General features: G+C 38.8%; 1 protein-coding gene and 2 pseudogenes across 1 annotated transcript in view; 1 reads left to right on the top strand and 2 right to left on the bottom strand.

Annotated features, from left to right (window-relative positions):
• Positions 1-3,986: 3,986 nt before the first annotated feature.
• Positions 3,987-5,082, bottom strand: LOC110203384 (cleavage and polyadenylation specificity factor subunit 1 pseudogene; annotated as a pseudogene).
• Positions 5,010-5,864, bottom strand: LOC144454475 (cleavage and polyadenylation specificity factor subunit 1 pseudogene; annotated as a pseudogene).
• Positions 5,865-6,162: 298 nt separating this feature from the next.
• XK (X-linked Kx blood group antigen, Kell and VPS13A binding protein) overlaps positions 6,163-24,465 on the top strand; it is a 57,199-nt gene continuing 38,896 nt past the window's right edge. The window contains exon 1 of the mRNA XM_020979881.2: positions 6,163-6,856. Within this exon, the coding sequence (XP_020835540.1) occupies positions 6,612-6,856 (245 nt within the window). The 5' untranslated portion in view covers positions 6,163-6,611. The remainder of the gene's footprint in view (positions 6,857-24,465) is intronic.

The raw sequence follows: 24,465 nt of genomic DNA, 5'->3' as shown, positions 1-24,465 counted from the left end.
ATAAAGGTATAACTATAGACATGAGTCCAAGGGCACAGTTACCTGATGTGCATTTCTGGAAGAACAAAGTTCAAAATGCTGATCATATCCTAAGTTCTTATACTGATTGCTCACAGAATAAGAAAGTGAGAGCTACAGGCTAATATTATTTCCCTTCTAATTGTAATGTTTGCTCCCAGCCATAGTAAGATGTAGTCTCTTTAGAACCAAGGTTAATTCTGCTTTATCAGAAAATGCACCTTACTGTTTCACAAACTGCTATTACAATGTTCTAAAACACTGTGATATTTCCTATGTGTTTTCTATACTAATTTTGTACTGTAAATAACCCAATAGAAACTGGACTTTATAGTATTTAAAGCAGTGTTACAGTGTCGGCTTATCAGTGAAACACCCACATGTACAAATAGCTAACTTGTTAATATAAAACCTTTGGTGATCCTTTGCCTTAAAATAAAGTCTAACCTTAAATATGGAAGCTGTGTATTCATAAATTGTAGGCATATTCCTTTAAAAGTTTGTCTTATACCCACAATTCTATTCAGCTAACATTTATTAACAACCCACTATACAAGGCATCATTGCCTAGTGGTTAGACAGCCAACCCAGAAACCAAAAAAGCCTAAGATCTGATGCATACTGGCTGTGTGACCTTGGGCAAGTCACTTAACCTCTTCATGCTTGGGGCAATCCTCTACTACTGTCAGTTGCACAGACAATGCTAATCTGCATTGGTGGAGGAAGTTTTCTTCACTCAAGAGTTCCCTATCAGAGGTCCAGTTCCTATCCTTACATACATGGCAAAGACAAGAATGAAGCAGTGTCTGCCCTCAAGAAGCTTACATGCTACTGGAGGGACATAACATGTACTACACAGGTAAGTAAATAGAAAGTATATAGAAAATAACACAAGTCACTTTGAGAGGAAAAGAACATAAGCATTCCAGGGGGAATCAGGAAAGACCTTCTGTAAGACATCGCATCTGAACCATGCCCTGAAGAAAGCTAGGGTTTCCAAAATGCAGAGGTGAAGAGGTAAGGGCATTTCAAACAGGGGAGATCATCTAGGCAAGGTCTCAGAGGTGAGAGAGAGAAGGTTGGGATACAGGGAATAGGTAGCAGAGCAATCTTAAGGGAATAGCGAGTGCATGAAGGTGAGTAATATGAAATGAGACTGGAAAAGGAGGTAGTAGGACCTTATTTTAGAAGTCCTTACATGCTACGCGGAGGATTTTGTATGTTATTGTGTAAGCACTTGGGAGCTGTTGAGGACGTTTTAGCAGCATCAGTTTGGCAGTTCTAAGTGTGATGTAGATTCCGCATTGATAATATCTTGCCTACCTTGCTGCATAGTTTGGTGATTTGCTAGTCTTCATAGAAACATATTAGTAAACTAGTAAACAGCAGGGCCTCATACCTGAGCTCTTGACTCTACCGAACTCCAGAACTTCATAGACCTATTGGGTCAGCCCACATGTGGCCTAAGAAAAATAAATTTAATTATCTCCTTTGTGCCCCCTTTATTGGTTCCCAATAAAACTCTCATCTTATATCTGTTTTGGATCATTTAGAAAAAAAAAGAAAATGACCAGAATTCTTAAGCTGATCTTGTAATCAAGAAAGGGGGCTCTTGAAATAAAAGGATAAATCTTTACTGGTTACACAAAGGGAATCATTCTTCAGGCTGGCACACAGGAACAATTATCAGGATGGTTATGCTCTTGTGAGAATGGCATTTCCTTATGGCTCTTTAAATGTTATTGCCCTTCATACTGTGACTATTAGTCATTGTGAGCTGATATGGCTAGAACCTATAGACTTTCTTGTGAGGCTGCTATGCATTAGCTGATTGATTCAGATCACTCAAAGAAATGTTATAAGATAAAACCGCTGTGTTTGAAAGGGGAAATGAGATGGCTGTAGTGTAAAGGAAATCATGAGACACTCTTGAAAATGAAAACATTTCCATCCTTGTGGTTGGTTGCTTGGTAACTAACATTCTAGCCATGTGTAAAATGTTGTTGCAATTAGATTTCATTAAGCCCAGAGGCTCTGGGATGACAGTCAATTACATTGCATTTGCCAGAAAACATTTCTTAAGGGACAAGGTAAACAGAGGTTAAATGACTTGCCTGGAATCATACAGCTAATAGGTATCTGAGGCAAGATTTGAACTTGGGTCTTTCTGACAGAAAGTCCAGTTGTCCACTATGCCACCTGACTGCCCTTTATACAAACAAAAATAAGTACCACCTAGTAATGAACACAAAAACCAAATCTACAAATTGGCCATATATAAAAATGTATATTTCGGATTCAATGCCTCTGGTATGTCATTTCTCCTGCTTCAAGATGAGAAGTATGGTCCATTATCAGACTTCCAGAGTTCTAATTGGTCATTATGTTTATCATAGTTCTTAAACTTTCACAGTTGCTTTTCTTTATGATGTTAGAGTCATTGTATAATCATCCTCCTAGTTCTGCTCTCTTCATTTTGCATCATTTTATACAAATCCTCCAAGGTTTCTCTGAGCTGGTCCCTGTTGTCATTTCTTTTGGTATAATAATATTCCATTACATTTGTATACCATAATTGTTCAACAGTTCCCCAAATGATAGGCACTCACTTTGCCTCAATTTCTTTACCATAACAAGTGATGCTATACATATCTTTTGTGCATATGATTCTTTCCCTCTGTCTTTGATTTCTTTGCAATATGTGCATAGTAGTGTCACTGAATAAAGGCGTATTCAGTTTTAGTGACATTTTAGGTATAATTCCATATTGACCTCAGGATGGTTATATGACTTCACAATTGCACCAACAGTACATTAATGTGTCTCTACTCACACTAATATTATTAATGGAACTAGGAACTGGTCCAACCATTCTGGAAAGCCATTTGGAACTACACTAAGAAAATGACTGAAATGTCCATACCCTTGATCTTAATATGTCATGCTAGGCATATACCTCAAGTAGACCAAAGAAAGAAAACAAAGTTTTGTGTACACCAAAATATAGCAGCATTTTTTGTAGTATCAAATAAGTGGATGCTCATTAAAAAGGGAACGACTGGACAAATTGTAGTAAGTTAATGAAATAAAATATTACTATTCTATAAGAGATGATGAATACAAAGAGTACAAAGAAATATGGAAAGACTTATGTGAACTGAGACAGAGCTAAGTAAGCAGAACCAGGAAAATTGACAACGACTTCAACAATATAAATGGAAAGAATGACCATAAGATGGAAACTGAATACTTTGTAATTATGAAGAACAAACATGACTGTGAAAAAGAGTTGGGAGAATGTACCTTTCTTCCTTCTTTGCAGAGATGGGAGACTATGGAAGTAGTCCACTGTACATAATGTCAGAATTGGTTGATACGTTGGTGAGTTTTGCTGAACTGTTTTTCCTCCTCTTCTCTTTTTCTTTGTTTTCCCTGGTTTGGGGAGAGGGAAAAGATATATTGAGAAATGAAACTGGAATAAAAACAAAGGACCAATAACATTTTAAAAAATAATTCAGTAGACAAAAAGGGAAAGGAGACACTGAAAATGAATTGATCAGACACCAATTTAAGAAAACTTAGAAGGCTGGGAAGAAGATGGAATGGGGAAGAAGAGTAGTCCATTTTATAGATGGAGAGTAATTTAAGACTAGAAAGGTAGGTTATTGCTAAATTGCGGGCAGCCTTGAATATCAGGCAGAGGAGTTTTAGTATTACTCTGTGGACAACATGAAGACACTGGAGAGTTGACATTGTGGAAACAAGCAAAAGTGTTAATGGGTCATCAGTACCCGTGGAACATAATTGAAGGACTCTCCAAACAGTTGCCAGCAACTAGTGGGGTGAGGGACGACAGATAAATGCCCTCGAATAGCCACAAATATCTTCAAAGTAGTAGAACCTAGACACACAGCCTTAAGCACTAGCACCCTCTTCAATCCCACCTCCTCTTCTGGCTTCTTTCTTAATTACCTTGACTTCTCCCTGAAATTGATGTTGTGGGGAAGCTTTTCAAATCATACTTTGAGGTTGCTCTGGTTGACCTGGCAAAGGCCTCATGGATGGGCAGTTCCTGGTCTATGTACCAGCAAAAAGAGATGGATCTGATGGTTGCCCAGGGCAACCAGTAACACCTCCTTGAGAAAGTTCTTCTTGCCCTGTTCCTTCTTCCTTCTTGGTGTCACTCTGGATGGCTGTCTGTACAAAGGAACTGTCTACTAGGGAAAGTCTTTACTAGAAATGCCAGGTGCCAATCTGGGAGCTGAAAGATTCCCATGGTCCCACTTTCTCTTATTGGCATACACCAGTGGGTAAGCTCTGCTCTGTATGGGAGAGGGCCCCAGTCAGTAGGTGGGAGATTGCTCCTTCCAACCTCTTCTTTGCAGAGGCTGAACAGGGAACTAGAGTCTCCATAAATATCATCTTCATCTTCCACTATGGGGCTGGTCTCAGGTCCAAGACCTTCAGCCTCCAGACCTCCTAGTTCTCCCCAGGGGCCCAGCTGAACATCCCACTTGATACCCCAGTACACAAAGAGTGCAATCACCTTTGACTGGTGATGCAAAGGGGGTTTGTGAAGAGCCTGGCAATGGTTCTTGCCCCAGTAGGAATTACTTTTCAGATGGAATATAGTCACATGACCCTCAGCACTCAAGATGACCACATAAGGATCATTGATGGCACATTGCACCTTGGGAGAGCCTAGGTCCACAGGAATTAATTTCAGCTAGTTCAGCTAGCAAATGAATGCTGAGGGGTGACACCTTGACAACATAGTGATTGCCACGAATGTTACCAGCACAGACAATGGGCAAAGCCACTTGTATCCAACTCCATGATCTCCTAACTTGTCTATAGGATCATGGTAGAGTCCTCCCAACTGAGAATGAGAAAGCCATGTTTCTTCCCATATTCTGTTTCTGGGAGCTCCTCCTTGGTAGTCTCATCCTCTTCCTTGCACAAGGGTGTGATGACTGTCCATGTGCCATAACAGCTGTGCAGCTCAAGGATTGTCACCACCTAGGGCCAAACGCTCTTTTGAAGCACAGACAATGCTCCATTCCAAACAAGATGAGGAGAATGGGCTTAACAGTACTCGTGAACATAGAACTGCAGATCAGTGATGCTCAGGAGCTTCTCACTCAAGGTCTGAACATCAATAATGTAGCTTGGCAGGGAACTTGACTTCTGCCCTTCCCCTACAGCCCCTCATGCTCCTCTGCCAGGCTCCCCCAGGCAGCACTGCAAGCCATATTCCATAGATCAGCACGACTGACAGCACCCATCAGGGTCTATTTACACCTAAGGTGTGTGTGCAGTCTGGCCGATGCCATCCCACAGCTCAGGCTCCTCAAAGTAATGTAGTGAGAGTGTCTTTAGGTCCTGGGTCCTGGGGTCATACACTATCACTGACAGCTTGGCATCTTTGAAACTGAGAAACAGTGCATCTCTTTTGGTTCAGGAAAGGTACATATTGGCCATTAAAAAAAAAAAGGGAAGCCATCAGTTTCAGCTTTTCTTTGTGTAACTTTCCTTCTGAGTTCCATCGCTCTTGGCTGAAGTCTCAGCATCATGGCTGAGCCGTTCATTATACTATACCTGAGAGGTCACAGCCACCATAAGCTTGCGTTCAACATTGCTGAAGAAATTGCAATACGTTGAAAACTCCAGCCCCCTCGGGGGTAGGGGTGGGGGAGGGTCAGCCTGCTTTTACACAGCAAACATGGTGGTGCCAGGCGGAGGGAGCCTCACAGCCTGTGCCGCGCACCGCCTGCGCTGCCTGCTCACAGGGCCTCCCTCCCCGAGGGCTTCAATAAGGAACTCTAGGACCCAGGGGATGAACTGTTGTATTTATTTGACCAGCGCTGGCATGACTATTTAAGGACTCTCAGAGCAGGCTGGTCAGAGGCTGTGGAGGGAAATAAAGTTCACAATCCCCGTGCTTCCTCTTGGTCCAGCTAAATCCTGGAAGGGTTTCTGATGCCTAGAGTTGGAGGTGAGCCCAGAGGTGCGAATGTGAACCTTTAAAAAAAAAAAAAAAGAAGCATGGGGAACACCACCAGGAGGGGGACACCTGAATCCCCGCCCCCTGCATTCCCTCACCCCCCTTCCTCTCAAGGCTGCCACCTGTCAGCAGCTCTCAGATCTTCCTCAGCAGCGCTAGGTCAGGCTCACAACAAACCAACTAACACTTTCTTGGAAATGAGCCCAAGCAGGTCTGAGTAGGGGCCAAGGCCGGCGCGCCGCAGCTGCCCTCTCTCCCCGCCCACTTCTTCCACCCGAGGGACTGGGCAGCCAAGCTGCGGCAAACAGGCCGGGTGGCCAAGGCCGGGGTGTCTGCCTCCACCAGGCAGGCGGCAGCTGTTCTCACCCCGGGCAGCCTTTTCTCTCGGGCTCCGCTGCAGGGGTGGGATCGGCGTCGCGGCGGCCGGGGCTGGCAGGGAGCAGGAGCCCGCAGAGGGGGAGCAGCACGGAAGGAGCGATGGCCCTATCGGGCATTTGTCATCCGCCTCTCCCGCCCGCGGCTGGCGCACACAGATAACCAGCGCAGGCTGGCGGGCGGGCCCGGGGGTGGCAGCCGTGGTGGCCCGGAGATGAAATTCCCCGGCTCCGTCCTGGTGTCCGTGTTCCTCTTCGTGGCCGAGACCGTGACCGCTCTGTACCTGAGCAGCACCTACAACTCGGCCGGGGACCGCATCTGGCTGTCCCTGACCCTGCTCTTCTCGCTGCTGCCCTGCGCGCTCGTGCAGTTCACGCTCATCTTCATCCACCGAGACCTGAAAAGGGACCGGCCGCTGGTGCTGCTGCTGCACATGCTGCAGCTGGGCCCCCTGATCAGGTGGGTGGTAGCCTGGGGCACGGGGCGCGGGCGGGCAGGGGGCCAGTCTCGGCCTTGGTTTACTCTCCTCTGCCCAAACTCGGAGCACTTTCGTTTTTTTTTTTCATCCTCTCCTCCTGGCGCTCTTCCCTTCCAGCCATATCTATTGCTTCAAGCCGACACAGGGGAGGTGGCCCCCCCGCGGCCTACTGGAGATGGAGGCCGCCCTCCATGGGGGTGGGAAAGAGAGGGACGGAGCTCCCGATGTATTGATATTGGATCTAGATGCATGGACTACAATGTAAGGTTATTGGCGGTGGAAAAGATCCCCATCTGCCTGTCACTCTCTATTCCCATCTTGCTGTTGTCGCCAAGAATGTAGACAGATTGTAGGATTTGAGCTACCAAATAAGTAGACTCGATTTTATTCTACAGTAATATCATTCGTTGTCAGGATTTTAATTGTGCCATGTATGCAAACTCTTGGAAAAGAAGGCATGCCACACCCTTCCCAAGTCTGTGTAAATAGAAAACTAAATATATACATCATTCTTACAGGTTGTGTTTTTTCCCCCAATATTTTGCATCTTGAGTTCCCATGCAAAGGACTGTATTTGTAAGTAGTGTGTTGTTGGAATGACTTTCCTGTCTTTCTTGGACTTGTGGGCATGTACAATTAAAGCTCCTGTACCAATAACAAAACAAAAGCACCTGCTATTCGGTATTCTTTTGGAGCATTTGTTCAGATTGTTATCAAAACCGTCCCTTGTTTATCTATCACTGTCAAACCCAAACACTTAATATTCTATAAATGAGGGGAAATTTCACTTTATTTTTACTTGAAAGGCTTGGAGAAGAATAATGTTTATGGATAGCGAAACAAAAAGTGCCCACCTGTGTCATAACCATGGAAAGTATAAAACAAAACTCAGAATGTTAACAGACCAAGAGTTCTTAGCATTGGATCTGTAAACTTTTAAAAAATTGTTAACTTATTTTCCTTTATGATCCTATTAATTGTATTTTATGCATTTAAAACATTATTTTAGTAAGGAATCTATAGGCTTCACCAGGCTTCCAAAGGGGTCCATGACAAAAAAAAAAGCACATGAACCCTTGTAATAGACAAATAATTTTAAAAAGAAAAGAAAGAGGGGGAAACTCCAGGCCAGAAGTGGGGAATCTGAGGCTTGGAGGCCACATGTGGCCCTCTAGGCTCTCAACTTCAGCTGTTTGAATCCAAACTTCACAAAATAAATCCCCTTAATAAAAGCATTTGTTCTGTAAAACTTGGACTAGATCAAAAGGCTGCACCCAAGAACCTAGAAGGCCACATGTGGCCTCGAGGCCACTGATTCCCCACCCCTGCTCTAAGCAAATGTCTCATCAATCCATATTCAGCCAGAATCAGCCATCTCCATGGCTTTGTAGAAAGAGTCTGGGACCAGAATCTGATGACCTGCTCCTCTATTATACTGCCTGTGAGGCTCTGACACAGTTTGTGCCATAGTTTTTTTATGTAGAAAATGAAGGGGTTCAACTTGGTCTTTATCTCTAAGGTCCTACACTAATCCCGAACCGGCAGCAGTTTTACTCATCTAACATGAAGTTGAGGAGCTGGAAGAAAGCAAAAAACAAAACAAAACAAAACAACACCCCAAAACAAAACAAAAATAAACAAACCTCTTGGCAACTAAAATAGAATACAGGAGCATAGATTTAGACACAGAAGAGAAGTTGGAGTTCATTGAGTCCGAATCTCTCACTTTACAGATGAAGAAATTGAGTCCCAGAGAGGTTAAGTGAATTGACATGGTCCCACAGGTAGCAAGTGACAGGACTGGAATCCAGAACCTACGACTCTAAATCTATTGGTCTATTCCTTGGATCACAGTCTTTCTCAGCTTCTCAGCCATTGTATTTTACTGAAAGGGGAGTGCAACTTGGTACATGCTTCAAGCCTTTTGCTTTCACTCTACAGATAATTATAACAAATTTGAATTCCAAGCTCACAACATATTAGAAAAACCAAATAAGAAGTGGGAAGAGGAGCTAGTGTGAGTGAGGACTGCTGCCACAACTAATAAACAACTTCCTGAGAATGGAGTGGAAGACAAACAAACAGCAAACATTAAACATAGACAAGCAGTAGTAAAACCAAAAAGCAACCAGAGGGCTGTAGCCATGTAGTAGTGAGATATACACTCCTGCATACCTCAAAAGCAAGTACAATAAACAGCATTCGTGTATATATGCCACTAGGCATCAAGGAAAGTTTAGATTATTTTCAGTATCCTTTGTTTCAGAAGACAGGGAAGTGTAGTGTTGACTGGAGTGGTCAGTGACTTGAGGCAGGGATGCTAGTATAATCGTTCTGAAACTTTTTGAGGTAGTGGGGGAAGTTTGAAAATGTCTAATTAATAATATTCTACTACTGGCTGGTACACAAACACACACAAAACACACAATATACAGGTACAAATACACACGTACATTTAGATTTCGCATGTACAGAGTGTCCCTAAAACTTTGCCGAGACTTTTGGATACCCTGTATTGTGCTTTAAACTTTAAAAATAATGCAGGTGATTAAAAAAAAATTATGTCAGTTTTAACTCAAATCTAACAATATTATAAATAGGTTACTTAGAAAAAAGAGTGTATATTTATCATCAGTAAGGGCTTTTTAGTAACAATATTAGACACTGCAGCTCACTTTGTAAAGAGCTTCAAAGTTATGTTCCTTCTGTCCTTTATGTGAGCCAGTATTTTGAGGAATTTTTTCAGTTAATGATATTTTTGTTTGAAAATTCTAAAATTGTTTTAAAGCTTTCTCTTCTATTTCTTTTTATTGGCTGATTCATTTGTTTATAACATTCTTTCAAAAAATTGAGTTCTGACTTTTGTTTTTCCTTCCTACTCCTCTACCACCCATTGCAAAGGCAAGGTATGTGATATCAATTATATATGTGAAATCATGCAAAACATATTTCCATATTAGCCATGTAGCAAGAAAGCAGGAAAAATAAAGAAAGTTTAAAAAATTATGTTTCAATTTGCATTCATGCTCCATCAGTTCTTTCTCTGGAAGAGGATAGCATTTTTGATCATATCATACAGAATTGTCTTGCATCATTGTATTGCTCAGAATAGCTAAGTCATTCATAGTTGATTCAGTATTGCTGTTACTGTGTACAATGTTCTCCTGGTTTTGCTCACTTCACTTTGTATCAGTTCTTATAAGTGATCCCAGGTATTTCTGAGACCATCCTGTTTGTCATTTTTTGTAGCACAATAGTGTTCCATCACAGGGGCAGCTAGATGGTACAGTGGATAGAGTTCAGGGCCTGAAGTCAGGAAGACCTATCTTCCTGGCCCTATACAAGTCCCTTAACTGGGTTTGCCCAGGTCCTCATCTATAAAATGAGCTGGAGAAGGAAATGACAAACCACTCCAGTATCTTTGTCAAGAAAACTCCAAATGGGGTCACAAAGAGTCAGATACGACTGAAATGACTGAACAACAACAAAAATTCCATCACAATCATATACCACAATTTGCTCATCCATTCTCCAACTGATGGGCATCCCCTCAATTTCCAATTCTTTGCCACCACAAAAAGTGCTGCTATAAATATTTTTATGCATATAGGTCCTTTTCCTTTTTCTTTGATCTCTGTGGGATACAGACCTAGCAGTGGTATTGCTGAATCAAGGGGTATGCATGGTTTTATAGTTCTTTGGGTATAGTTCCAAATATGCTCCAGGATGATTGTACCATTTATATCACCAACAGTGCATTAGTGTCCCAATTTTTCCACCTCTCCTCCAACATTTGCTATTTTCCTTTTCTGTTATATTGGTCAATCTGATAGATGTGACCCCAGAGTCATTTTAATTTGCATTTCTCTAATCAATAGTGATTTAGAGCATTTTTATATGTGTATAGATAGATTTGAATCCTTCATCTGAAAACTGCCTGTTCATATACTTTGGTCATTTATCAGTTGTAGAATGACTCATATTCTTATAAATTTGACTCACTTCTTTATATATTTGAGCAATGAGGCCTTTATCAGACAAACTTGCTATAAAATCCCCCCCCTTTTCTATTTTTCTTCTAATCTTAGCTGCATTGGTTTTGTTTGTGCAAAAGCTTTTTCAATTTGATGTAATAAAAATTATCCCTTTTACATCCTGTAATGCCCTCTATTTCTTGTTTGGTCATAAATTCTTCCCTTATCCATAGAAACTATCCTATGCTCCCCTACTTAGCTTATGCTGTCACTCTTTATGGCTAAATCATGTACCTATTTTGATCATATTTTGGTATGTGGTGTGAGTGTTGGTCTATACCTAGTTTCTGCCAGACTGCTTTCCAGAGGGCAGCTAGGTGGCACACTGGCTAGAGCACCAGCCCTGGATTCAGGAGGACCTGAGTTCAAATGCGACCTCAGACACAGAACACTGACTGGCAGTGTGACCCTGGGCAAGTCACTTAACCCCCATTTCCCAACCAAAAAACAAAACAAAAAAAACAAACTGCTTTCCAGTTACCCCAGAAATATTTATCAAATAGTGATTCTTGTATCAAAAGCTTGGATTTTGAGGTTTATCAAATACTAGATTACTGTAGTCATATACTACTGTATATTATATACCTAATCTGTTCCACTGATCTACCATTCTGTTTCTTAGCTAGTGCCAGACTGTTTTGATGATTATTGCTTTGAAATACAGTTTGAGATCTGGTACTCCTAGGCCACTTTCCTTCACATTTTGTTTTCATTGATTCACTTGATATTTTTAACTTTTTGTTATTCCAGATGAATTTTGTTATTATTTTCCTAGCTCTATAAAATTATTTTTTTGGTAGTTTGATTGATATGGAACTGAATAAGTAAATTAATTCGGGTAGAATTGTCATTTTAATTGTATTGGCTCAATCTACCCATGAGCAATTAATATTTCTTTAATTGTTTAGATCTGACTTTATTTGTGTGAAAAGTGTTTTGTAATTATGTCATATAGTCCTTAGGTTTGCCTTGGCAAGTAGACTCACAAGATTTTTATAATGTCTGTAGTTATTTTAAATATAATTTCTCTTTCTATCTCTTCCTACTCGACTTTGTTGGTTATATATAGAAATACTGATAATTTGTGTGGGTTTATTTTATATCCTGAAGCTTTGTTGAAGTTATTGTTTCAACTAGTTTTTTAGTTGATTCTCTAAGATTCTCTAAGTATAACATTATACTGTCCACAAAAAGTGATAGTTTTGTTTTCTCATTGCCTATTCTAATTCCTTCAATTTCTTTTTCTTCTTTTGTTTTTATACTTAGCATTTCTGGTACCATATTGAATAATAGTGGTAATAATAATGATCATCTTTACTTCACTGCTGATCTTACTGGGAAGGCTTCTAGCTTAGCCTCATTACAGATAATGCTTGATGATGGTTTTGAGTAGATGGTACTTGTCATTTAAAGGAAAGCTCCATTTATTCCTATGCTTTCTAGTATTTTTTTTATAGGAATTATATTTTGTCAAAAACTTTTTCTGATCTATTGACATAATCATATGGGGTTTTTTTTTGTTGTTTTTGTTGCTGATGTTGTCAGTTAGTTTTAAAGCTTGCTACTCCCTGTTTAAGGTTGAATGGTGTAATGGCTACAGTGCTGGACTTGGAGTCAGGAAGAACTATGTTCCATTCATGCTTCTTGACATTTACAAGCCTCCTAAGTTTTCCCAGCCCTAAATTGGAGTAATAATACCTGTCATACTACACATGTTTGTGAGATTCAAGTATGATAAACAAATGTAAAGCACTTTGCCAACTTTTAAATTCCATATAAATACCAATTATGGTAAATGCTTTTGGAATGTTGCTGGAATCATAGGACTGTTTGAAAAAATGTGTAACATAGTATCTATAGACCATCATCATCACTAGAAATAAACCTCAATTATAATTGTCCACCATCATATTTATTTCTTCTGTATTTGGGATTTGGTACTAGCACTAGTTCATGGATCATCAGTCATGGTTTGGAAATCAATGGTTTCAATTGTAAATATGTTAGGAATTATAAATAAAGCTGGTTTAGTTAAGTCAGCACTTTCAAGTGAAAGAGAAATTGGGACTGCTAGTCTTAGCCCATTGTCTTACTTATTTACAAGCTGGTTCTGTTTTTGTTTTTTTACAAACTGACATTTTTCAATTTAATTCAACAGACAATTTATTAAACATCTACTGAGCAGGATTAGGAAGTCGAGAATGAAAACAACTCAGTTTCTGTCTTTAAAGAGCTTAGAGTCTAATAGAGGAATATAACATACATTAGTACATTGTGTGATACAAGATGGAATTTGATAGAGGCAAAGCAGAGACCAGGACAAAATGCCTTCAGAAAATTTGAAAGAAGAGAGATGACTGTTAACTGGAGGAACAAGAAAGTCATCATGGAATAGATGGCTCATGAAATGGACTTTGAAGGAAGACACAGATTTCAATAGATGAGAGATAAGGAGGCATCAAATTCCAAACATGAGGGAAGATCTTTGTGAATGCACGGGTGTAGGAGGGTATAAAATGAGCCTGATGGACTACTGATGGTGTAAGCTGACTAGAATGTAGCATGAGTAAAGGACAGTAGCATGAAATATAACTGAAACGGTAAATTGAAACCATATGGTGGAGAACAAAGACTAGAGAGTTTGTATTTTGTCTTCCAGGGATTCACTGTAGGTATTTGAGCAGAGGAGTGATGGGGTGAGACCTGTGCATTAATTAGGGAAAGGGAAGAAATCAGTATTTATACAGTGCCTAGTATGGGCCAGGCACTGTGCTAAGTGCTCTTTTACAAATATTATTTCATTTGGTCCTCACAATAATCATGGGAGGTACGTGCTATTACTACCCCTATTTTACAGTTGAGGAAACTGAGACAAACAAAATTTAAATGACTTGCCCAGTGGGGTCATGCAATTAGTAAGTGTCTGAGGCCAGACTTAAACTTAGATCTTCTGATTCCAGTCCTTATCCATTGAGACACTAGCTAGCTGCCTTGTTAGGAAGATTCTTTTGGTAATTCTGTGAAGAGTGGAATAAGGGGAGACTGGAAAAGCATTTGAAGAGGGTATTACAATGGTTCAGGCAAGATGAGAGCTGGATCTTGGGTAGTGACAGGGCAAATTCAATGGGAGAAGGGTCATTGTCACTGCAGAATTGACAAGGCATTTTTGCATTCTTGTCTCTTGAGACTTTTCAATTTTATAATTATTCTTCATGATATTTTAAAAAAAATTTAAAAGGCTGCTATGCTGTATCTTTGCCCCTGCAAAGTTTCCTCTTCATGAACCTGTTGCTCCCGCTTCATGGGAATCTTAGGGCTCTGCAGAACAGAGTTTGGAAAGTGTTGCTTTAATGAAATGACTAAGTGACATTAGTTTTAGCTGCTTAAAGTCCTTTTATGTTTACTCTCACCAGTTCTCTATTGTATTCCAGATAGGTGAGATGGGTACTTGGACTTTTTTTCTTTATATTTCCAGTGTTGTTTTCTTATACATGAAAGTTTAGAAAGATTTCTTTGCAAAATATAAAGACCCAGAAAAGCAGTATAGATAGCCAAGATCTCATTGTCATGAATAGTTTATCCTTCTGAATAAATGAGAATCTTATATGATTGATGCACCTGGAAAAAGTAAGGTATTATTCATAGACATGTGCCTCACAGATATACTATTAATATATAATACTATACCCATAATACACAAGTATATAAATTATTTCATTCTTCCTGCTGACTTTTTTAACTCTACTCATCTGCCCAAACAGGTCAAAATTATTTCTTCTGAATGAAATAAGGAATGTTGCACCATGATATATTTAGTGATTTTGATATTTTAAGATTATTTTGGAGTTTTGCCTTTTTTTCAAGTGGAAGAAAGCCAATTTACTGTGGACACAAAACCTGTCAGTTATTTGGACCTGGACTATATTTCCCATAGGAGCAATCCTATAAAAAAAATCCTTTAAAAGTGCTTTAGACCAGTCCACAGCTGCTTCCTATTTTGTTCACAACATATCTGAAGGAGAGCGTGGTTCCAGTACTGCTAGAAAATCTAACCATACTGATTAATATAGTTTTCCCAGGAAAACGTATATGGAGTTCTTGGGATACTAGAAATACATTTTTCCTAATCCCAGTAGAACCAAGAGGACCTTCTTCTCCTTTTTGCAGGAGATAGGGTAAGGAGTAGGAGAAGGGGTGGGGGAGAGACATTGGGTAGGTAGGTGGGGTCTTCTGCCAGTGGAAATCCAACAAAAAAGCTTCTTCAACCTTGTCTGGTTCCCAATTGTCACTTTCTTTTTCTTATCTAGGTTCATAGCTTTCCTTTTTCTTTTTCTTTCTTTTTTTTTTTAACACACATTGAATCACATATTTGCACATCCTCTTTGTTCTCTTTGGTTTCATAAGAAAAATCCACATAGGAGCTCTATGTATAGTACATATGTATACACACACACACACACACACACACACACACACGAAGTACAGGAAGTGGGGATTCAGAGACAGAACAGGGCTTCTGAGGCATTTTGGTGTAGGAAATAAGGAAATAGTTTAGGATTTGGGGCTACTTTGGCAGGATCACAGGACTTGGAGCTGTTGTTGTTCAATCAATGGTTTCAGTCATGTCCAACTCTTCATGACCCTATTTGGAGTCTTCTTGGCAAAGACACTACAGTGGTTTGTGCTTTCCTTCTCCAGTTCATTTTGCAGATGAGAAAACTGAGGCAAACAGGTTTAAGTGACTTGCCCAGGGTCACACAGCTAGTGTCCAAGGCTGAATTTGAACTCAGGAATATGAATCTCCCTGATATTAGGACCATCACTGTGCCACCAGAGATTATCTAGTCCAAATCCTTCATTCTACAAGTGAGGGTCAGAGAGAGAACATCACTAGTCCAAAACCGTACATATAGTAACTAGCAGATCTGGACATTCAAGAACTCTGATTCCAAACCCAGTGCTCTTATAAATCAGGACAGAAGTAGCACTGAGCCTAGAAAAACAACAATGGACAAGAAGAGGAAAAGAAAGAGGAAGGAAACAATATTAGTGTTTACCATCCCACTTTCCTCATGACTACAAGTTGTGCCTCTTGGATTATCCCACTGTGGACAATCCCACTCCAGTTTGTCCCGTGGTTGAGGTGATAGTGGGTTTGAGGGGCAATCTCAAGCAACGACTTGGCAGAGATTCTGAGGAAGAAAGGACAGAAGGAAGGGAAGAGAGAGAGAATCCTAAATTGTGCCATAGGGAAAGGAAAGGGAGCTTCCGTGGCCACCATCTGGTGGTCATTCATATGTAAGATTTATGCAGAGCTGAGTGGGTTGAAGTTGGCAACTGCTTGTATATTCCTTTAAGTAAAATTTCCCTTTTGAAATAATTCTGAAAAATTACCCAGTTAAAAAAAAGCTCTGTCTAATGTTGTCTAGATGGGTATGTGAAAACCACATCACTGATCACTTTTTTCCCATTGTATCTACTTACTAGCTGAATAATCATGAGCAAGTCAATCTCTCATTGCCCCAGCTGACTCATCTTTAAGATGGACAAAATAATTCTGAGACTACTTACTTCATAAGAATCTTACTTTGTAAACCTTAGAGTACAGGTCATTAATATCGTGTAAGGAAATGTATAGTTATATCAAGGGTGTTTGTAGGTATGCTGGGTGTCATTTCTTCTGAAAATTGCTATAATGAAATAACACTGAATTTAGAATCAGAAGACCTGGGTGTGAATTCATGCTCTGCTAGTTACTAGGTGCATGATGACTATGACCTATTCACTTAAACTCTTAGTTTCCATTTTTTAAAACTATAAAATGGAGAGAGTAATATGTGCATTACGTGCTTTACAGCATTGTTGTGAAGAAAGTGCTTTGTGAATCTTAAAATCATATACCAATGTGAATTATTAAATTTCTTTAGATGTCTCTGCTCTTTATTCTCCATGAATTAGTCAGTGAAAAAGCATTTATTAGGTGCTCACTCTGCTCACTCTGTGTAAAGCATTGTACTAAGGATATGAATAGAAAAGCAAGACAGTCCCTGTTCCCAACGAACTCACATTCTAATGGGGAGTCATCATATACTAGGTTTCAGCAGCAAGTCAAATGAAAAGGCTCCATGGTGGCTTTGGTTACAGCAGCAAAACATATGACAATGTATCATCTTTAATGTCATTTTCACTGGCTCATAATACCACGTTCATTTCTGTCATTGAACCATTTAATGGTGCCAAGGAGTTCTGCTAGGATGCTGTTTGCATAGAAGCTGTTGTGATGATATGGAATAAACATCTTAGACTCATCTTCATGATGCCACAACTGAATGAAAAGTAAACAATTCAACTAATCGTTTCTTCTGTGTGGTTCCAAACAACTGACCTTAGTAATCATTATGATTAGTTAGGAGTTAGGCACAAGGAGCAAAATCTAGGGACCAAAGAAGGGACCTTAGTGGTAGGTCATCCTTCCTTTTATACATAAGAATTTGTTTATCAGATTGGGAAAATGATTTGCTAAGGTTCAAATCCTGATCCCCTGATTTGAAGTCTGCTGGTCTTTCTACTCCCCCACAGCTGTTCAGCAAAAGATCTGGTGCTTGGTCTTGAGGTATCCATATAGTTTAGCACAATACAGTAGTAACTCAAGATATCCACTGCTTGTTTGAAAGATGTCACTGCTGAGCCATCTTAAAAAAAAATACTATAACATGGCATAAATGAGAAACCAAAAAAAAGAGACTATAACATGACATGAATGGGAAGCCAAATGATTTTGTGATTTAAAAAAAAATTTTTTTGGATAGGCAATGGGGTTAAGTGACTTGCCCAGGGCCACATAGCTAGTAAGTGTTATGGGTCTGAGGCTGGATTTGAACTTAGGTCCTCCTGAATCCAGGGCCGGTGCTCTATCTACTGTGCCACCTACCTGCCCCCCAAATTTTTCTCTTTTGAGATAGCTGGTGGCACAGTGGATAGAGCAGTGGACCTGGAGTCAAGAAGATCTGAGTTCAAATCCAGATTCTGTCACTTACTAGCTGTGTGACCTTGGGCAAGCCACTTAGCATACTGCCTGGCACATAGCAGGTGCTCAATAAGTGTTTATTGATCAGTTGGTTTAACTTCTGTTGGTCTCAGTTTCTGAAAAATGGAGGTAATAATAGCACCTATCTCTGAGGGTTGTTGTGAAGATGAGTAAATATTTGTAAATCACTTCACAAAATTTGACGAGCAGTAAAAATATGTTATTGTCATTATTGTTGTTGTTATTCTTATATACCATCTCGAGCTGCAAAATACTAACCATTCAGTAGCCTTTACCAATTAGTAAGTCCTGAACAGTTCAGGTCAGTTTAGCAAATATATAGTAGGTAACTGTTTGTTTAATTCACGGCACGAGGCATTAGGAATAGGGGCTAGAGCTTTGATTTCCTTACCACAAGGAACTATCTATGTTGTATTACATTTTTATTCATTTTGTTGAATGTTTCCCAATTCAATTTTAATCTTGTATGGCAGCAGGGAGTTTTGTGGGCTGTGAGTTTGACACTTCTGGGCTTAAGCATTGAGAGATTAAGTGACCTAACTAGGGTCACACAGATAGAATGGATCAGAGACGGGACTTTTGAACCCAGATATTCCTGGTTCTGAGGCTAGCTCTCTATTCACTATACCACACTGCTGGTATTGGGGATAAAAAGATGAAAAATAACACAATCTTGCCTTTAAACAACTTAAACACAATAGGGAGGAGATGACATAGATGAATATATATGATACAAGGTAAAATTCAATAACACTGAAGAAGAGATCCAGGAAAACACCGCAGGGAATTTTAAGGAGAGAAAGACTTATACTCTGAATTATTTCTTTAGGCATAGGAATGGTTTTGTATTTAATTAATATCCTTTCCTCAAGTTTCTAGTTAATTCTATAGAATACTCTCTGATTAATTTTCCCTAAACCCCTTAACTTGAACTTTTGACCACGTGTACAGGGATAATGAATTTAAATCTAGCCTCACACATTACAAAAAGTCAAAAACCTCTATTTGACTCAGTTTCCTCACCTCTAAAATGGGGATAATAGTGGTGCCTACCTCCTATGGTTGTTGGGAGGATGAAATGAGGTTATATTTGCAAAGTGCTTAGCTCAGTGCCTGGCACATAGGAGACACCATATAAATGCTAGTTATTATCATTATTATTTTATTATTATCTCCCCAGTCCTAAAATCTCTGCATATATTTTGCATATGCCTACATGTGTACATAACCAATTCCCACTAGAATGTAAGTTCCTTGTTGCTAGGACTGTTCAGTTTTGTCTTTGTATCTTCACTAGCACAGTGTCTGACCATGTGATGCTGTTGAGTTGTTTCTGTAGTGTCTGACTCTGTTCCCACTTGGGGTTTTCTTGGCAGAGATACTGGAGTGGTTTGCCGTTTCCTTCTGCAGCTCATTTTACAGGTGAGGAAATTGGGGCAAACAGAGTTAAGTGCCTTGACAAGGTTCACACAGTAAGTGTATGAGGACAAATTTGAACTCAGGTCTTCTTGACTCCTGGCCCAAAGCTCTATCCACTGAAATGACAGGAAGTGAGAGTGACAGTCATTTGGGGATCAGTGCATTCTTTTCCCACTAACAAACATAGTCAGTAGATCAACTAGCATTTATTAAGTTCCTATGTGCCAGGCTCTATATTAAGCACTGGGGTAACAAAGAAAGGAAAAAGACCATTCCTGCTCTTGAGGAGTTCACAGTCTAATGAGGGGGAACAGTGTGGAAACAACAATGTACAAACAAGATATGAGAGGATAAATTGGAGATGATCACACTAAGGAAGGCACTAGTATTATCCAGGTTCATGTGATACCTCCAAACCTAAATTTCCTTAGAACTGAGGCCTGGCTGGATCTGCTAGGATAAGTCTGAAACCTTGGCTCCATTCCAGGGCACTCACTTTCGAGGTTTTTAACACAATATTCAGCAGCTCAGATGTAAATTTATTGACATCTTGTTTTACTTCAGGTGGTAAGGCTTTGCCGTATGGTATTCTCAGTATTTAATATGATTGCTTGAAGAAGCAGGGACACCAAACTATTGTCATAACTCATTGCCCAATTCATAGGAATGAAAAATTTCTGATCCTGGGCAGTGCCACATGTCCCCTTACTCCAAACTATATCAAAACAGAAACACTTGTCTTGCAAAACTATGTTAGGGAAAAAAAAATCAATCCAGAGATTTCAGTGCTGTGTAAGGTAGACCCCACCCTCTTCCTTGTTATTTCCGGTGCACTACTTAAAATGGTGCTAGAATTCAAAGGATAACAGCAATGGCTTCCAAACCCTAAGGTGGCCTGAGAACCATAGTTTATAAAGCTACTTCAATATGTGTACAATTTATCAGTCACTTAAGGTAAAAAGTAAACTTCTAGGAATCATGCTGAGGTATTTCTATAGAAATGTCTCATACAAAGTTTTAAAATTTTTCCTTCAAACAATCGTGTGAAGGAATCTTCATAAACTCTTCTTCCATATGTTCACTTGCTCACTAATGCATTATGAATCAGGCCAGAGCCATACTTTTCTGGCAGAGCATTGCATTTATTTCCTACTAAGACATCCTCCTATCATTGCATTAAGGAACTATTTAATAATAATGAAGCAGTGATTCTGCTTCCCAAAGTAATAGTTTGGTACTTAGGAAGTAATATGGTATGTAAATGAAAACATGCATTAATTATACCTGGAAAGTTGTAGTTCACATCTACCTCTCTTTGGGACCAAACAAAACAAGTTTGAGCTCTCTTCCACATGAAACCCCACAAAATATTTGACAACACCTACCACGTCTTCCTGAAATCTTCTGAATTAGATTACAAAATTATTTTAATTAAGAATTTTTAATGTAAAATGAGACTAATTTTGAGTGGGATTAGAATAAAGGTATATAGTCTATGAGGGGGCAATTAGGTGGGTCAATGGATAGAGTACCATGCCTGGAGACCGTAAGATCTGAGTTCAAATTCAGCCTCAGAGACTTAGTAGCTGAGTGACCCCGGGCAATTCACTTAACCCCTTTTTACCTCAGTTCCTCATGTGTAAAATGGGGACACACTGGAGAAGAAAATGGCAAATGACTTCAGTATCTTTGCCAAGAAAACCCCTTGGAAAAAAGCTATTTAAATGTGAATCATCATTAGCATAGAAAATGTATCAATGTCCTTCATGTGCCTTTGTTCTAGGTATCAAATGAACATTGGTGACCTTTATTTCTTGTTTGTCTTAGAATGCTGTGTATGGGGCACACTGGAGGCCTAGCCCAAATCAAGGCCCATTTCTCTTAGGTTTTAAGTCAAATCATTTTGTAATCTCTTTGGAGTGACTTACCGTTAAGATGAAAAGTTGCCAAGGAGCACAGTTCTCTACGATGATCTAAAAATAACACTAGATTGTATGATGACCAAGAAATCCAAAGAGAAACATCAGCAAAGTCCCTCAATCTGGTATAAAAAGATAACCAGAGCTGTGGACCTGGAAGAGGGGTCTTCCTAGAGAGACCAGCATGAGAACACACAAATAGGCTTGAAGCCCTCAACAGCAAGCTGGGGAAACCTCAAGGAAATGGAAGACCTCAACAGGGCCCCAAATGGGTAAGATCCAGAGAGGATGAAAAAGAATAACATCATTCTTCCTGGGGAAAGCCCCAAATGGAATGGAAGGCACTGATAGCACCCAGGCCCAGGCATCTCTGGGGTATATATGCATATAGTGTGTATATATGTATATGTGTATGTATGAACACGCATATATAGAGTGTATGTGTATATATGTGCAGTACACACATGTATATATTTACACACACGTATAATATGTGTATGTGTGTTCATATATGAATATATATTATATATATATATATATATATGCACACATGTAGAACACTATTGTGGCAAATGAAGAGAATCAAGCTGCTTGTCTTGGTGTTCCAATAATTTTGTTAAATAGTAAATATTTGGGATTTTAGGGCTTTTTGAACATTATGCTATATGTTTAATTATTTCTAGATCAACTTTTCTATTTTAAAAACAGTATAATATAGTCTTTGATGATTATTGCTTTGCAGTATAGTTGAAATCTGATAGTGATAAGCCCCTTTCCCTTTTTTTCTCACTTTTCTTTTGAGATTCTTGAATTTTTAATTTTTTTTCTAACTCTACAAGGCAATCCTTGGGAAGTTGATTGGTATGGTACTGACTAAATTTATATCTGTCTATCTATTTATCTATCTATCTATCAAATGCTTGAGAGCATAAGGAAGATGCATTTCCACTATTATGCGTAATAGTGAGTGAATGAGTGAAAAACATTTATTAAGTGTACTATGTGCCAGGCATTGTGCTATGTGGTCAGGATACAGATACAAAAATGAAACAGTTCTTGCCCTCAAGGATCTTACATTCTAATAGGTGGAGACTACACATGTAGGGGAGTGGTGGCTAGGGAAGTGTGTTTTGGTTTGAGAAAGCACTGGGCCAAAGCTGGTTAGTAGCCTGACAGAAATGAAGTTTGGAAAAACATCTAATAGCATATACTACATTAAATACCAAATAGATATATAACATAGAAATATAAGTTCACATCATAAATAAATTAGAAGAGTAAGGAAGAAGATATCTTTTGTAATTATGGATAAAAGAAGAGTTCATGACCTGGAGATAAAATAGATAATTTTGACTACAGATATTCGAAAAGATTTTGCATAAGCAAAATCAATGCAGCTAACACTAGGCGAGAAATAATTAACTGGAGAAAATCTTTGCAGCAAATTTCTTTTATAAAAGTCTAATATCTAAGATAGGGAGCTGATTTAAAAATAAGAGAACAAGAGTAACTCTCTAACACATAAATGGTCAAAGGATAGGAACAGATAGTCTTTAAAAGCAGAAAAACAAACTACCAATAACCAAATTTTAAAATGTTCCAAATGACTAACCCTTTTAATCCAGCAAGCGAAGTGCAAATTAAAACAATTCTGAGGTTCTGAAGTGTGTTTTTTAGTCATTGGAGGAAATATAGAGATAGGTGTTTTGAAACTCTACCCCCAAAGTCTTTAAACTGTGCATATCCTTTGATCCAGAGTTGCTAGTATGAGGAATACATGCCAAAGAGATTTAAAAAAAAAAAGAGGGAAAGGATCGATATGTACAAAAATATTAAAGCGAGCACTTTTTGTTATACTGGATAATAAGGGAACAGGGGTGCCAATCAGTTGGAAAATAGCTGAACAGTATATCAATGTAATTGACTATTGCCTCATAAGAGATGATGGATGAATTCAGACAAACTTGGAGAGACTTGTATTAATGGCCACAGAATAAAGTGAGCAGAACAAAGAAAACAATTTGTATAATGACTACAACATTGTAAAGAACTTTGAAAGACTTAAGCATTCTAATCAATGACCAACAGTGACTCCAGAGCATGGATAAAACATGCTTCTTACTTTTTATATTAGAGATGCAGAATAAAACACACATTTTTGGACATGGGCAACATGTAGATTTACTTTGTTTCACCCTGCTTATTTGTTGTAAGGGAGGGTTTAAAAGTTATTTTGGAAGAAGAAAAGGGACAAAAGATATCTATGCAAAGGAAACAAAAGTATAGAAAAAGTTAGAAAAGTGAAGGAAGTATTATTTTTAATGCACAGAAGAGAACAAAAGGGTATTCAGAGGCAAACAAAGTAAAACAAGACAGCTTTGGGATTAATGATTTGAACTGATACTTAAACCCTTAAAAGTACACAGAAAAAATTTGTAGTTTCATATACAATCTCTTTTCCTATTCTTTGCATATGGAAATGCTCATTTGTTGGAATTTGTCAAACTTAGAATAATTTTTTAAAAATCTATGTGGTATAAGTATTTCAATACCACATAGTGTGATGGTCTATGGACCATTCTCATATATATATATATATTGTGTGTGTTTGTTGTATGTTATATATTTATTATATTTATATATGTTTATATACTATATATGTAATATAAATGTGTAGAAAATATAAAGAATGACTATAGGTTAATCAATATTTTAAAACTTTGAGAAAACTATACAATGAAGAACTATAAAAGAAAAATAAAAAGAGAAGCCTTCTTATACACAAAGATCAATTATTTACAATTATGGAATAAATATGTTAGAGGTGAGAGGTAGCATGGGAATGAGAAACAGTATAAACTCAAATAGAAATTCTAAGAGTGAATAATAAATACTAGCTGGAAATGACAGAGATTTGGGATGGAGTTATATATGGATGACTCTTACAACTTCTACTCCACTGTGATCAGGGAGTTACAAGGGTGCTGACTTAAGGGAGATAGCTGACCAGCTTGTGGCTGTCAGCAGGGATAAACTGATATTTGATATTAGAATTTCTGCATGAAAAATCTAGGAGAGAAAGCTCATATGACTTAACCCTTCACCTAGCAAATATATGTCAAAGACCACAAAGTTACAGATTCCTAGGTTTAGAAATAGAAGGGACTGCA

Source organism: Phascolarctos cinereus, unplaced genomic scaffold (assembly GCF_003287225.1).
Source record: "Phascolarctos cinereus isolate Bilbo 61053 unplaced genomic scaffold, phaCin_HiC Scaffold_726;HRSCAF=1367, whole genome shotgun sequence".
Classification (NCBI taxonomy): Eukaryota; Metazoa; Chordata; class Mammalia; order Diprotodontia; family Phascolarctidae; genus Phascolarctos; species Phascolarctos cinereus.
The sequence above is the reverse complement of the archived record's forward strand: the minus strand, read 5'-3'. Positions and strand labels throughout refer to the sequence as shown.